Source organism: Nicotiana tomentosiformis, chromosome 2 (genome assembly GCF_000390325.3).
Source record: "Nicotiana tomentosiformis chromosome 2, ASM39032v3, whole genome shotgun sequence".
Lineage (NCBI taxonomy): Eukaryota > Viridiplantae > Streptophyta > Magnoliopsida > Solanales > Solanaceae > Nicotiana > Nicotiana tomentosiformis.
In genome coordinates, this window is record NC_090813.1 from 128,280,225 (window position 1) to 128,296,891 (window position 16,667).

At 34.6% G+C, this 16,667-nt stretch overlaps 2 protein-coding genes and 1 pseudogene across 2 annotated transcripts; 2 read left to right on the top strand and 1 right to left on the bottom strand.

Annotated features, from left to right (window-relative positions):
• Positions 1-937: 937 nt before the first annotated feature.
• Positions 938-4,431, top strand: LOC104092806 (GDSL esterase/lipase 7-like). The gene is made up of 4 exons (XM_009598480.4): positions 938-1,394; positions 2,569-2,817; positions 2,951-3,203; positions 4,023-4,431. The coding sequence occupies exons 1-4, from the start codon at positions 1,032-1,034 to the stop codon at positions 4,235-4,237; spliced, it is 1,080 nt and encodes a 359-aa protein (XP_009596775.1). The 5' UTR covers positions 938-1,031; the 3' UTR covers positions 4,238-4,431.
• Positions 4,432-5,572: 1,141 nt separating this feature from the next.
• On the top strand, positions 5,573-9,597 carry LOC104092805 (uncharacterized; annotated as a pseudogene).
• A 1,446-nt stretch (positions 9,598-11,043) lies between these two features.
• LOC104092804 (biogenesis of lysosome-related organelles complex 1 subunit 2) lies at positions 11,044-14,006 on the bottom strand. Its single transcript, XM_009598478.4, has 3 exons — positions 13,848-14,006; positions 12,446-12,581; positions 11,044-11,434 (listed from the first exon to the last, which is right to left on the bottom strand). Exons 2-3 carry the CDS (start codon positions 12,521-12,523, stop codon positions 11,168-11,170), a joined length of 345 nt encoding a protein of 114 aa, XP_009596773.1. The 5' UTR covers positions 12,524-12,581; positions 13,848-14,006; the 3' UTR covers positions 11,044-11,167.
• Positions 14,007-16,667: the final 2,661 nt, after the last annotated feature.

The window sequence follows — 16,667 nt, forward strand, 5'->3', positions numbered from 1 at the left end:
AAAGTAAAAGATTCTTTGTGGGTATTGTTTTTCTTCGTTGTTTGTCTTATGTAACATATGAAAGATTCATATGGATCAGGAAAACTCTCTTTTCCTCCATATATTGAGTTGTCCTTTATTGGGCTAGTAAAAGAGAGTGGCTTCATAGAATATGTATATTATATATTAATATATAAAAATTATACACTTTGTCGGCTATTATTTTTTAGAGCTGCTATACTCATGTATAGTTTTTCCTAATTTTAATCCTTGTAGCAGTTGTGATATAATTTCTGTAACAACTACAAATTATTAATTCTTCCTTTTGTAAACTAGCTAAATGACGATAAACTTGTACATCAATGGTCCAACGTATATCAACATATATAGGAAGCGTCCATTGACAGCAAGGAACTGGTCGAAAATATGAGCAGCACATAATCAACATGGATAAGTTCTCTAGAATATTGAGAAAGGAGACAACTCAAGATTACGTACCTTTCTTTTCGATTAAGCAAGTTCTGATAAATGCCGTCTGTGCAGCTTCAGAGCTTACCCGCAGACTGTGAACTGAGTTAAGTTTATCAAACGTCATTTTTGCCGAAAATATTCATTAAATAATTAACATTTTTCTAGAAATAATATCTACATATATAATAAATTTACAAGCTTTAATTAGATCCTCTCTAGCGCCATATAAGAACACATACAACTATACAAGCTAGTTCAATACAGTTCATGCAAGGCGTGCACGCTGATGTAGGCAAATGTGAAAATCGCAAATGAGACAAGCATATATCGAGTCAAATTTACCAGAAGAAAACGTGAAGATCGTGTAACTTTGCCAAAAAATGGGATAAAGTAATAACAGACTCCAGAACACCAGTTACGTACATGTCGCCTAGCTCACTACTTTTCTCTACATTCTTTTTATATTTTTGGTTTAATTACTATCACATTTCATCCGTGCCTTCATTCTCTTGTTATTTAAAGTCAAATATTTGCCCCTTTTTTTAAAAAATCTTTTCACTAGAATTTTGAGTAAACGAATAATGACGGAGAAATTCAGGTCTCTAGCATTCTTGATTATACTCTTGCTCTTTGTCCAGTCAGTCAAATCAGAATTTCCTCTGGCACCAGCATTATATGTTTTTGGGGATTCATTATTTGACAGTGGTAATAATAATCTTTTGCCAACTTTTGCTAAGGCTGATTTCAAGCCTTATGGTATAAATTTCAATGGAGGAGCTACTGGAAGGTTTACAAATGGGAAAACTGTAGCTGATTTTATTGCTGAATTTCTTGGATTGCCGTTTTCTCCACCTTACTTGAGTTTACGAGGTTCAGTAAAACTCACAGGGTTAAATTATGCATCTGGGTCGTGTGGTATTTTACCTGAAACAGGAAATATCATCGTAAGATCATACTTTTTTGTGTTTTTGTTCATTTGCTTTTGTTTAACTTCACATTTGGAAGGAAATGAATTACTAGCTAGCTGTTCTAATCCTAATAGTTGAGCTTTTATATATAGCATGAAATAGTTTTTATAACGAGGCGCTTTCATGAATAGGGATTTTCTGCTAACGGACTTCTCTTTTTAGCACTTCATTTCGTTTCAAAAGAATTTTGATTTCAGCCGACTGTGCTTTTGATTTCAGCCGACTGGGCAAAGGGAAAGAAGAGATGGGTGGTCCGAGAACAATAACGAAAGAGTACTCATAGCCCCACTCTCAGTCTTCCCCGCGCCTTTTTGTTAACCCAACCCGGAGTAATGCAGAACTCCTTTTTTAATGTATAGATAGAGCCAAGATCATCTAAAAAGATAAACCATAAATAACTTAGATACATAGTCTAAAGGGGTTCAATTGAATCTCTTTCTCATCCAAAATTTATATTGTGCAAATAGAATAAAACTATTTTGTTTGTATAAATATAGATATTTTTTAGTGTAGTGGTAAAGGTAGTTTTTCTTTCCCTTTTTTTTTTAAAGTCATCATGTTCAAATCTTAGTTATGGCATTTTTGCAATTTTTCCCTTATTAGAAAATTGTATAAAGGGGTGAGATTTGAATCTCTTTCATCAAAAAATTATTCTTCCAAATAGAATAAAAATATTTTTTTTTGTATACATATAGGTAGTTTCTATTGCAGTGGTAAAGGTAGTTTATTTTTTTAAGTCATCGGATTCAAATCCTAGTTATGGCATTTTTGCAATTTTTCCCTTATTAGAATGAGATCTTTGCACAAATAGCCGGTCATATTCATTATTTACTTTTTCTAGCCATATATATAGTTTATATAATGATTATATATAATTATACACATATAGTACATAAATTATACATATATTATAACTCCGCCGGCTATTTTTAATTTAAGCGCTTGGATGAGCGGCTATTTGAGTTAGTTCTTCTATTATAATTTTGTCACTTAATAGCTATATAGTGGAACTAGTTATCTTAAAAATAAAGCTATATAACTTCTTAAAACATATTGAATTATAGTTATAAAATTTATTTATATTTCAGTGTATCTAAGTTAAATCCTAATCCAACTAGTCTGACTTATTTCTTTTCCTGATTTTTGGCAGGGGAAGTGCCTGCATTTGTCTGAGCAGGTTGATTTATTCCAGCGAACGGTGGAGCAAGAATTGCCTAAGCAATATGATGATCCTGAGGAGCTTTCCAGTTATTTGTCAAGGTCCATTTTTCTCATCTCCACAGGCAGCAATGACTACGTAAACAACTACCTACAGCAAAACTTCTATGACAAAAGCAAACACTACAGTCCTGAATCCTTTGCCAAACTTCTCATTGATGCACTTTCTCAACAATTTCAGGCAAGCCCTAGCTCCTTCTTAAAAGTATAAATAACTTTTATACTATCAGTGTAATTTAATCTGGTTTAGCAAATTACCACATGTTAAAATAGGTTAAATTAGTGTTTATCAGTGAATATTGTGGGTTGTGCAGAGGTTATATCGACTAGGAGCTAGAAAGGTAATAATGTTCGAGATAGGGCCAATTGGTTGTATTCCATCACTTACAAAGCAGCTAAAGCACAATGGACTTTGCGCTGAAGAATATAACAATCTTGCAGTAATCTTCAACAACCAACTCAGTGACATGCTCAAGAATCTCACTTCAACTCTCCGAGGCTCGGCACTTATTCTTGGCCATGCTCACTGGCTTGGCTTCGACGCTGTCACCAATCCTTCTACTTATGGTAATACAGTCAAATCTCACTGTAACATTCTCATTGGTTTCGATATTTTTTTGTTACTATAGTAAAGTGTTGTTATAGAAAATATATATTATAACATAACATGAAAATTTGGTTCCAAAGAAATTGGTTATTATGAAGTGTTGTTATATAGGATGATTGTTATAGAAAGATCTGACTGTATATAACTAAAGTGATAGATTAATTTTACGTATGATTATGCATTGAACCACGGGTCTATTATAGAAAATCATTAAACTAAATTTCGTAGCTAACAAGTACATTTATGTAATCTTATATTTCACATCAAAATGAAAATCACAAGAAATTCACTAATCTAGCGTCGGAAATTACAAATAATTAAGCTGCCACATTAGATAAGACTATCAAGTATGCACCACTACGTCACACATCAAATCCATATCCACGTCACAACACATATATGTTGTCATCATTTTCCCATTTCTCTCAATTATTTACCTCCATTTAATACATAGTTTCCCGTTTTTAAAGTTGAAGTTTATTAGCAGACATAAGATATTGCAACGCTTATTTTAGTTTAATTTTATCTTATGTGGCAACTTAGTTGTAATTTCCGGTGCCGGGTTGACTAATTCTTTTGGATGATTTTCGTTTTATGCGAAGTATAGGATACTTAAGCTTGATGTAACTTACTTTTTTTTTTTTGGTTAAAAAAATTAATTTTATGACTTTGTTGCAGATTGATGATCATATGTGAAATCAACCGATCCAATTTATGTGTATTTTAGTCAAACATGATTAATTGCTTGGAAGAAAATTGAAATATTTTCTCTTTTGTAGGTTTAATGGATCTAATTGGCCCATGTTGCATCACCTGGGCAAATGGGACATCAGCTTGCATACCTGAACTTTTGCCCTGCCGCAATGCAGAAAAACACTACTTCTGGGATGGTTATCATCTTACTGAAACCGTATATAGGGTTATTGCCACAAAATGTTTCAATGGGACTGATGTTTGTATTCCCAAGAATATTAAGGAGCTTGTGGAAGATTGACAAATTAAAGACTGTTCATTAAGGAAAAGAGTTATATATATATATACAAGTACAACTACGTGCATGTAGATCATGGAAAATGGACTTGGAAGAAGTTAGAAAGTTGAAAAGCGGACCAGTAGAAGTTTGATATGAAGGATGATTTAATTACATAGTGTTTTCATTTATAAAAACTCCGTTTATAATGAGAGCTCTCTTGATATACAAAGAGTACATTATATATATATGATGAGTAATACTCGAACAGTTATATCAAGTTTCTCTGATATTTCTGTCTTGGTTATAAGCGCGGAGTCAGAGTGAATTTAAAGTTTATGGGTTTGAGATTCTAGGCTTTTTAAGTTAATGGGTTCTAAATTAGTAATTTGTACATATTAAATAAATTTCTCAAAATAAATATAGAGCTTAGATCACACCCCTAGGAGTGCGGCTCTTTCCGGACCCTGCGTGAATATATGCGGGATGTTTCGTGCATCGGGCTACCCTTTAGAAGCAACGCTAAAGTTGTCTCTGTGTATCACGGGTTCGAGCCGTATAACCAGTCACTAATGTTTGTATTAGAGTAGGATATTTACATCATACCTTTGGGGTGCGAGCCTTTTCTGAACCATACCTGAATAAGCGGGATACTTGTACATGAGGCTGTTCTTTAAATATAAAGCTTAAATCAAAGTTATTGAGTTCAGCCGAACTCGTATCTTCAAGGCAAACTCTGTCCCTTAAGCGGCTCTTTGGATTTAAATGGGATTTTTCATATTTACTAAGTGAGGAGTAAAGCTATTTTTATCAAAAGATTTTTCATTTTCAGAAATTAGTTCGGCAAACGGACTTGAGATAACGAATAGTTAAAACAAAACAAAAAATAATCAACAGGTAAATTAGTTTTGATTTGTTAAGATAAAAATTCAACTGAATATCTTGTTAACCAACTAAAATTTCCTAAGTTTCAATTTATATGTTCTATTATTCTTTTTGGTATGTTTTAGAAAGCATGTAATATTTCAATATTAATTCTACTATTTAAGTTTTACCCTTAATGACATTGATATTTAAGATTAAAAAATTCAAAAAGTATTTTAAATTTATTATACATGTTTTTGGTTTAAGATTTTAAGATATAATGTTGTTAAATCAAACTAAAATACATGTAAATAAAACCGAGTAATGTAAACTAAACATATCGTTAAAATGGTATGCCACGGACCCATGGTGCTACAAGCTGTACTACGAGCACTTTAGATGGACATTACGAGGTAATCATTCACACAGATTAGCTCCTTACACAGACGCGTGTCAAACAAAAACACCAGAAAAAAAAATCTCTTTTTCTCCGTACAACTTCCATACGTCTTAACGCCTGATTCCATCCTATACTTTTATCATCAACCTCAACAAAACATATGCATAATTTGTGATTTTGCAAAGATAGCCGTATTTTAATTGAACACAACATAATATAGCGTTCAAATTTGCAGGCTTTGTCCAAATCACCCACATACATTTGTAGGAAGGCGAAGCTGTTCTTGCAAACATATTTCTGTACGTATACAATTTAAACATATCAATTATTTGGGAGTGATTTTTGGATAATTGATTCGTTATACTGCAATTGTTTTTTCTCTCAAAGTATAGTTGGTCCAAACGCGGATAAAGGAAGATGGTGTTAAAATAGTTGTGGGGTTATTGATTGATTGATAAATTGGTATATACATTAGATAGGGGAAGCGATGGGAGCTGTAACGTCGTCGATGGCGGCAAAGTTTGCATTTTTTCCGCCAAATCCGCCGTCGTATGGGGTGGCGGTGGAAGAATCAACGGGAAAACTTAAGATGACAGAGGTGGTGCAGAGGGAAGACGTGGACATTTTGAAGCTAGGAACGAAGAGAGGGACGGAGATTATGGCCATGTACGTGAGGAATCCGGCGGCGAAGCTGACGCTGCTATACTCTCACGGCAACGCGGCTGATTTGGGGCAGATGTACGATTTGTTCACCGAACTTAGTCTTCATCTCCGGGTCAATTTGATGGGGTATCTTTCTTTCTTGCTCCTTTTTTAAAAAAAACTCTCTGGTTACATTTTATATGGCATTATTTGACTAGATATATAGCTTTTTAAAAAAAAAAAAAAAAGCCTTTTCATAGATGCCAAAAGTATTGTATAGTTCTTAAACATGCCATGACATCTATATGGCTATAAAAATATTTTGTTGAAGATAAATTGAAAAGTTTGAAAGTTAAATTATTTTTAAATATAGAAAGTTATTATTCTTTTTAGAAATAACCAAAAAAAATTAGTGTCAGATAAAATTGAACAAGTCAGAATAGTGTCATATAACGCATTAGAATTAAAACGAGGCCAAAAACAGCAGAATGAGCATAGAGATTCAGAATATAATATTTTAGGATGTGTTATTGAAGCTTGTTCTGTTGGAGCAGAACCGAATTATTGGTTCAACAGAAGATTCAATTACTATACAACAAGGTGGATGTGTTTATCAAGACTTTTGCTGTCTGTAGAGGAGGTTCGTGAACTCCAAAGCAGTACTCGAGCTTCTTAGTATTTGCATCTGTGTGTACATATTTACATAGTAAAAGAAGATTTAAATTTATATCGCACTGTATAATTTTCTACATATATACACATATATAGTCTAAATTCAAAACAGTGAGTTGTTTATATGCTGGATTATATATGTGCTTGCTAATTTAAAATAGAATGAAGCTACCTTAAGTGTAATGTAGTTGATTAATCCAGAGATTCAGGAATAAGCTTGTGGTTGCTGCAGTAAATCTTTTAGTATCACTATCTGATGTGTAAACTGACCCCGAGGAGATAATCTATTATTCCTAGTTGTTTTGTATATGCTCTCTTCATGCAGAGACAATAGTGGATAAATGATCTCCTCACTGTTGTTGTGATATTACCCTCCCCCGCTATGAAAATTTGACATTGCAGTGATACTTTCACGTGGTTTAGGAACTACTATTTCCAACCTGACCTGGTGGATATGCCTTAATGTTGACAAAACTTGCTTCTTTTATGGTAAACATAAGCTTTCGTCTTAGTTATGTGGTTTGTAAAAAGTGACAGAACATGTAACATTGACATATATCATCTTGGAAATCTCTCATGCTCGTCAGAGACTTCCTGGTCTTCAAAGTCTGGGAGATGCTCACTTTTCATTCTCCACTGGATTTCTTCCTCTCCTCGCTTTTAATCTGAGTGCCTAATTTTATTTGAACGGCACCTTTGGGCAGAGGAAGCTTGAAGGAACAGTTGCTGCAAGTTTTGGAAAGTTTGCTTAGTCTTTCTTTTTGTGGAACACTGAAAGTTTTGACTTTAAATCCCACCCTTAATTTATTTAATAAAAGATAGACATATGGATCCAAATTACCTCAAAATTTCTGAGTTTCCTCTCTTTTCTGGCAGGTATGACTATTCAGGGTATGGACAGTCCACTGGCAAGGTATGAAATATTTCTTTAGATGATTAAGTTTAGGTAGTTCAAGAAGAAATTATTTGATTCTGTATTCTTATTTTGCTATAGCCAAGTGAGCAAAACACTTATGCCGATATAGAAGCTGCATATAAGTGTCTTGAAGAGACATATGGGGTGAAGGAGGAGGATATAATATTGTATGGGCAGTCTGTTGGTAGTGGACCAACATTAGATTTGGCATCCCGCTTATCAAGATTGAGGGCCGTGGTTCTACACAGCCCAATTCTCTCTGGAGTTCGCGTCTTGCATCCAGTTAAGCGGACGTACTGGTTTGACATATATAAGGTTAACGTTCTATTCGTGGCAGTTATGTGGAGCTTTGTTTGACCTGATTTTTTATGTAATATTATTTTGTATTTAGCTGCTTTTCTTTCTTTTCTCTATGCAGAATATTGACAAAATACCATTGGTTGAGTGTCCTGTCCTCATTATCCATGTGAGTATCCATTTTTTCTTCATAAATATATCACATTTCCTTAGGAAGTTTTTTTGTCAAGGATTGGTTACTGTTGATAAGTAGCAAAACTGGTTCACTGGTTCAAGCCTGCAATGGAGCAGGCACCTCTGCCTGCGATCACAGCTGAACATCTGTTTGGCAGTTCCTCCTCCAATTTCCATCTTGTTGCTCTTTTACGACTCCTCCATATCTGCTGAGTGCTGTCCTTATTCTAAGCCAAATTCAATGTGACTTTTGGTTACAAACTGATGAGTCACATGTTTTTACGGGTGGTTGTGTTTTGGGGAAGAAATTAGAGGTTGGACTAATATCGCGTGTTCTTTGCTATTGTGCCTCCGGTTTGACCAAGTTAAGCCTCCCAATAGGAAACTTGTAATCTCATGAGGGAGTTACAATTCAATTTGCTCCCTTATTCCTCTTCCTCCTTCCAGTCTTCCCCTGCCAGCTTCTACTACACTCATGTCCCTGCCATTTTTCTCCACTTTTTTTTGTAATGCATTTTGTTCGTCTCTTTTCCTTGTCCTTACATGATTCCTTATCTCAATGACAAAAGTCTTGTTTTAGTAATTAATCATGAAGTTATGCCTTTGTTTTTCAATTGATTGTTTTCCAACTAGTGAATAGTGTAAAAAATTAACTCTATATCATGAAGCTATCCTCAGAAATTGAGTCAGTATCCGAGAGAATGGTAGAGATAGAAGACCTGTATAGTTTGGATGGATTGATTCCTTGGGCAGAATCAAGTACTGATATGGTAGCACTTGATTCTAGAATTGCTAGCTGACATTCCCATATGAACTTTTTTGACATTAATTTCTAGGGCACTGCAGATGATGTTGTGGATTGTTCTCATGGTAAGCAGCTGTTTGATCTATGCAAGCAAAAATATGAACCGTTGTGGGTTGAAGGTGGTAACCATTGTGATTTGGAGCTGTACCCCGAGTACATAAAACATCTGAAGAAGTTCTTATCAGCTGTTGAGAAATCTACGGTTTCTAAAAATGGAAATGCACCAAGTACGGACCAAATAGATAAACTTGAAACATCGAAATAGCAGAGATTGTAGATGCAGGCCATGCAAACACCAAAAGGAGAAATCTAGACCAAGTACAGAAAAGCAAGAGAAACCCTATAAACAAGCACATATCAGAGAGATTTATCAAGAGCTACTAGCATGGACAGGAACGAAACGTCAACAAAGAGTATCGATCTAGCAGAAAGGACCAATAACAATTTGAACCCACCAGAGAAAGCAAGAAACATGTTTGTATAGATTTTCTACTTTTTGGTATACTTTGTGTACAGGAGATTTTCCCACTTCAATGAAATTAATTTTCTTCATAAAAAAGGAAAGCAAGAAACAGCATTTATCTTTCATATTATACTAGCTGGAGTGTCTTTCATCTTTTGTTTCCTTGGGCTAATTAGCATGATCTGAAAATAAAACTTAAATCATATCACCATAGAGATCAGAGGGGGTTTCGATTTTGTCTGGCAAATTCGTGTTGTGTATGGTTAAGCTTTTAGGTTTCAAGACCTTTGCAGATTCTTGAATTTAGTTCTCTTTTTTAAGTCTTTAGCTACCACTATCTGTTTAATAACACCAATTTTGAGATAAAAAACATTTAACTGTGTATGTTCTCCCCTACGAATGAAGTTGTGGAGACCCTTCCCAGGTTTTGGCATCTTTCATTCCCATGAAAGAGATCCCAGGTGTAGTGCCTGTTCACTTTGAATATCTCGAGGCTCGAATTTATTGATGTTGAAGAATCAGCAGATGAATAGTGGTTAGGATAAGATATCAATCAAGCGAATAGAGAGTTGCCCTTTTTTGATTAATCTGGTGATAAATTTGATTGTAGTCAAGTTGTTTTGAGTTTAAAGACGAAGATGCCTCCAACTACTTAGGGAACCTGGCCAAATATGCATAATAGTGTAGGGATTCAGGTAGCAAGTCCCATTCTCAGACCGGTTGTGGGGGAGGAAGACTCCACACCGTGGTTCTTAGCCACGTGCTCTATTTGAAAAAGCATTTAACAGTATGTTTTTTAAATTTTTTCATTTATAAGGTAAAATTTTGTTACTAATAAAGTACCAAGATGGTACAACATAGTACAAACCGCAAACAGGAACCAAACAAACAGCCTACTCATTTTTCCTCCTAGCAAATCCATATACTGATTCATATTCTCTAGAAGACTGCTGTTACACCAAAAATAAAGATTATGAAGACAAACTATTCCTAGTTCTAGAGAGATGCTCCTTTTGCTCATCAATATTCAACCCAGCAAAGCAGTATGTTCTTTAGTTACCTTAACATTTACATTTGGTACAGACCCAATTAGATTATTTCACTTGATTCGCACAAAATTCTGAAAAGGGTCATTTTCTTAGAACAGTTAAAGTTTAATTATTATATGAAAATATTTTCATAAACTAAACTAGTGAAATTGATTAATTTTAAGATCACTCATTCGATAATCATTTAGTTGGAAAATTTAGAAATGACTAATTTTGGTCCTCCACAAAATCAAGAATCATTGCAGCACACGATATTGGATTGGTGTAAACACTAGGTAGAGTAAATTCCCCCCCCCCCCCCCCCCCCCCAACAAGAGCAAGATACACAAAAAACTATTGTACCCAAAAACTGAAAAGATGAGTCAAGAGTAAAGACAGAACAAAAGAATCATATATATTGCAAAAATAAAAACAAGCAAAATCCAACAGAAGTTCTTCCAAAGACTTCTTACCGGGATTTTGTTAGTTGTATACTCAATAGCCTCCTTTCTATTTGACCTTATCAAAAAAAAAAAAAAAATAGCCTCCTTTCTATTTGAGATAAACAGTTGCTAAATTCATCTTTTTATTTGTATGGAGTTTCTTGATGACATACAAAAATCAAGTTCGATTCAATCCAGCAACAGCTTTGAGGATGTAACAGTAGAAACAAAAAGAAGAATTACAGTTGATTCATGATGATGGAATTTGGCACACAGACTGCACTTTGGATTCCAGCAAGGAAACGTACTTATCAAGCATCGAAATTACAGCTTCAAACTCTGTAACTTGCTGCTCTATTGTATCAATTTGTTGAACGTACTCGTCAAAGCTGCCACTTTTAGACTTCAATTGCTCCACAAAGATCCTCAATCCTGAAGCCACATCTCCAAAGCCTTTATATTCTTCAGCAACTCTTGTATTCATTTTCTCCACTATTCCAAGTACATTGTTGGTTTCCTGGTATGCAATTCGCAAAGCAGCATTATGATAAAAGCAGAAATTAACTTCAGTACCAGCACAACAAGTAACAGTTTTTGGATTTTAGACTAACATAATCCATTTTGAAAGTGTATTTTAATATTAGTGGCTGTACTCACAAAGACCTATCTACTGGATATGTCACTACGATGCAGGATTCATTTTAAGCGATGAAAAACGAAGATGCTAGAAGGTTCATGGTAAAGGAAAACTTTAAATCAAAAGAAGACAGAACAAGTAAAGCTAAGCAAACAAGAATTCTTCTATGCTCTTGTCTGGATCTAGCTTTGCTTGCTTCCTCAAACGAATGGCTAATACTGCTTTTGAGTGAACTAAAGGGAGGAATGAGGGAGTTACTGAAACAACAAACACTTCTTTGCCTTGGATGAAACAATGGGGTCACTCATCCTATCTGAGCAAAACAACTGGTCAGGTTCCACGAAACTTTACTTAATCCATGATCTTGAATTGCGCAATAATGATTTCTAATAAACCAGAGGCGGGAACGAAATATGAACCAACAATTTCACAATAATTTCTCCTTGCAACGAATAGTTACCATTAACTGATCATTTGTGAGCTAAACATCTTGTCAGATTCATCAAAAGAGCAATCTTCCACTTTATCCAGGCAAATTATTTCTTAGCTGCCTGCTAAGGAAAACTATACGGCTGTTTTTGGGATGGCAACCTTGCAGTATGTTTACAGTGAGAAACATGTAAGGAACGGTAAAATTCCTTACAAAATTATGTCCATGCTGCTAAGGTAAGTTAAACACTAATTGCAAATTCAGTAATTAGTATATGCAAAGGCGGGACAACATATGAGAAAGAAAGAAAAACTAATTTATACAAAAGTTTATCATATCTAGGCTAATGAGAAACCCATCCAACCCCCCGCCCCCTTCACATCCCCAACAAAAGAAAGAAAAAGAACCAAAAGATATACAAAGCAGCATTTTGAAAAAAAATTCCAAAAGCTTTCTTATACCTGGAGCTCGCCTCTTATCATCATGGAAACATTGGTGAAAAGATCATTGAGTGACTCGGCCAAGGGGTCCTGCTCCATCTTTTGAAGCAATTCACCGTCTAAGAGCTTGATGGGTGAGCAAAAGATATTGCACTTGCTGTTGGAGTATTTTAAGAAAATAAAAGCAACAAAAATAACAATTTTGGTATAATTTGAGGATACAATGCCAAGAGTGAAATTTCTAATGAAGAGATTGACTGTAAATTAATTACGTCAGGGCAAACAAGAGAAAGCCAGGCAAGACATTTGATCGGCTTCAATTATTACTTGAGTGCTAATAATACATGAATATTAAAAGAATGTCTAAGATGAGGAAAACTACTGCTCAATGTTTGGAGCATAAGTGGAGTAGACTAGAGAAAGTTCATACTAAACATCAAGATAGTATGTGAAGAATAGCTGTTGCTACCATTGCCTAAATCTTGCCTCATGTCCTGAAGCCACCATCACTCAATTCATTATCAAGTTCGACAGTTCTATCTAAACACGTAACTTTGCTTATTTATAAATTCAGTTTCAGCACTTGATGTTTATCAACTACTTTTAAACAGCTAATCCAAATGGACTCTAACTTCCCAATTAATGAGCGAGAGTCGTTATTTTACAAACATCCCAACTCTTACTCGAATCACTCGCTCAAATCAATACTTACACATTATTATCAGTTTTAATACTAAAAAAATTCATCAAAACACTATCTAATTTGCCAACATTATTATCAACCTTTAATTAAAAAAATCAAGAAATATCGTCCATTCACCAGCCAAATACTAGAAAACAAGTGAGAAAACCACTTATTTTCCTAGAAAATAGTTTCCTCATACCATAGGACTCTTACCTCTTTCAAAATAGAACCCCCCCAAAAAAAACAAAAGGGCTTCAGTTTCTTGTGAATTTTGATGCATCCATGAAGTCCGAAGCTAGTAGTAAAGAAAAATCTCTACTTGTCCTATACCACTAGTATATTTCCTATTTGATCAAAACAGTTATTATTTTAAAAAAAAAAAAACAGAGTTTGCATCAGGTTATCATAATGCTATTCACAATAACCTATGTATAGTTCAACAATCGAACTCTCTGGTTTTCATGAATTAAAAGAAACAGACTGTTTATAACAAACTTTGAGAAATTTGTTGACAACTCATTATATAAGCAACAATTAACACTCGAACGCACGATTTTCTAACCAAAGCTTCCATTTTTGCCCCTTTTGTTAAAGAAGAAAATTTCGCTTTCAATTGGGTCCAATAATCTTCAACAAACGGATTCAATTTGAGCTAACTCTTTCCACAGTTTATGAGAGAACCTGAAATACTGAACTATAAAACGAATCGACAGACATATAAAGTAGAACTATAGATACCTTCTTCGGAACCGGAGAAAGATAAGTATGAACGGAGAGTCCCCTTCTGCTGATGATGAACAAAATAGGGAGTCAGCAAATCAGAGGACAAAGGGGACATTTGCTGGGTTCGTATCTCCTAAACACAAAATTGATTTATATAAGCTCACATAGGCGAGTAGCATATTATTAGTACAACGAGTTTAACTGTTGTGCACTGCGTGTAATAATTATTTACCTAATCAGTTCATTTAAAAAGATAATAACAAATAATTTTATCTATTAGTTTATTAGAGACCTAAAATAATATTAATAATAATCTATTATAATAGGTTAAATTGTATAAAAAAAAATTATTACACCATCAATATATATAACTTTAAATGACATCACATTTAAACTCGAAATGATAATCTATGCTATGCTGGTAGAAGGTTACGAATTGCTAGTGCCAAACTATTAGACGAGCATAAATTGGTCCAAACATTAGTATTATTAAAAAAGTAGCTTTTTTTAATCAAAATAAAGAATATAATAAGTTTAACTATGTGTTATAATTTAACCTGGCACATCAATGTTAGTCAAAATGTGCTAAATCATTTTAAGAGTCATGACATAATTTCCAAAGTTACTCAGTATGTGCTAAATAATTTTAAGAGTCATATTTTTTCTTATTAATATAGGTTGGGTCAAATATTTTGGATAGTGTACATCATAGTCTAACCAATCTATTTGACAAGTTAAGATTCAAACCATTGAAACCAAATCGTTAATTATACAACTTATTAAACCTTCAAAATCACTTACTAAACCATCAAAATTTGGACAAGTTAAAAGGTGTTACATAAATTTGAATTAACGAGAACATCACTAGCTCAGCAATGACGTTGAATACCAGTCCATCTATATAAGCATTTTTGGAGCGATTGACATGCTGTAAAAAAAATGTGAAGAATTAACCCAAATAGCTGTACATCTAATCTTTTAAATTAAAAATAGCCGGTGAATATATAATATATGTATAATCTATATATAATATATGTCTACCGACTAGAAAAATTAAACATTGAATCTAGCCGGTTGTTTGTGTGACAATCCCGAGTTATATCACCATTAGCTAATTTGGCATCTTTAATCTGATTTAAACTTAATCTTTATATCTAAGTTTGTTTGTACTTTAGTTATCTCTCAATCTGTCCAAATTCGTTGGATATTTTTCACCTCACTATTCAAACTAAGTGAACTTTAATCGACATTTTAGATTGTATTGAGTTTTTTCAAATGTTTTATTTTTAAAGTACTCCCTTCATATGGTGATCGACTATAGAGATAAAATTTCACCCACTCACTCATCGCCAATATCGTAAGAAAGTCCTGTACAAAGTGTCAGAGTGTAAAAATTAAGCCTCTGGACACGAGATTTCAAATTTGAAATTCAAGCCATTTTTTTCCACCTCTGAACAATATAACTGAAATAAATGAAACATGCATATCCAGCAAAATATGAACCACATTGGGTTTATATTGTTTCCACGGTTCGTGACATCCTGGTCACATGAAGGCAACAAGAACCTTTGTATCGAGGCCTCCCTTTAGGGGGGTCCCAATGCATAAGCAGAAATTCATATGAACCAACATATAAGTTGAACTTCAGACCAGCTTACTACGTCTAACAGAGCAGTCCGTAAAAGGAAAACTGCCAAGATTACGAGCTCTAAGTGAGCTTTGCTTGTCCTCCATGGAGGATTCAGAAGTTTCTAGAATATGCAACTCGAAGAAAGAGAGGGAGATGAATAATAGGGAGTCTCTGATTTGGGAAAATGAAAACTGAACGAACTATTATTGAGCAATGTACACGTATACACATAAGCGACCAAAAAGAGTGAAGAAAAAGTAACAGCTAAGCCAACACATCTAAGCTAACAGCTGGAAATCCACTAACTAATTAACTGTCTAATGATATGCTGACTCAGCAAAAGTATACAAGTATAAAATATAAATATAATCTCAATACCCTCCCCTCCCCCCCCCCCAAGTTGGAGGTGAGGCAATCACAGCCAACTTGCCAAGAACAGAAGAATGTTTCACCCCAGTGAGAGCCTTAGTGAGGACATCTACAAGTTGCTCTCCAGTGCCAATGTGATGCAAAGAAACAAGGCCCTCCTGAAGCTTGGTGAGCACAAAGTGGCAATTCATTTCAATGTGCTTTGTTCTCTCATAAAACATATGGTTTCTAGCAAATTGTTCGGCAGACTGGCTATCAAAATGCACAGGTATGGGCAAGGAGACTAGAACAGTGAGTTCATTAAATAACCTGTGCAACCAGACTAGTTCCCCAACCACCTTCCTAAGTTCTCTATACTCTGCTTCTGCTGAGGATAGGGAGATGGTTTTTTGTTTCTTAGACTTTTAGCTCACAGGGCTGCCACTTAGGAGAACAATGTAACCAGACACTGACCTCCTAGAACCAGGGCAAGCTGCCCATTCAGAGTCACAGTAAGCAGTAATGGAAAGATCAGTTGCATTGCTAAAATATAAACCCAAGGTAGGATCTTTCTTGAGGTAACTCAATATGTGGTAAGCTATATGTAGACGGGGTTCCTTGGGGTCTTGCATAAATTGACTCAATTGTTGAACCTCATATGTTATATCTAATCTAGTGTTGGTAAGGAAATTTAAATTTCCAGCCAATTTTCTATAGAATATAGGATCATACAGGGGAGAACCCTCCTTAGCCTTCAGTTTAACTATTGGATCAAGAGAAGAGATTAGGCTGGTTGAATGTAGACAGGCATACCCCTTTAGTATATCCAAAACAAACTTTCTCTGTGAGATAATGAT

Bases quoted from the DNA above. Each gene is read 5' to 3' on its own strand.
- LOC104092806 (XM_009598480.4), top strand. From the start codon at position 1,032: ATGACGGAGAAATTCAGGTCTCTAGCATTCTTGATTATACTCTTGCTC. The intron at 1,395-2,568 runs GTAAGATCATAC...GATTTTTGGCAG, and splicing joins CTGAAACAGGAAATATCATC to GGGAAGTGCCTGCATTTGTC. The intron at 2,818-2,950 runs GCAAGCCCTAGC...TGGGTTGTGCAG, and splicing joins CACTTTCTCAACAATTTCAG to AGGTTATATCGACTAGGAGC.
- LOC104092804 (XM_009598478.4), bottom strand. From the start codon at position 12,523: ATGGAGCAGGACCCCTTGGCCGAGTCACTCAATGATCTTTTCACCAAT. The intron at 11,435-12,445 runs GTATAAGAAAGC...ATTGCATACCAG, and splicing joins TGATAAGAGGCGAGCTCCAG to GAAACCAACAATGTACTTGG.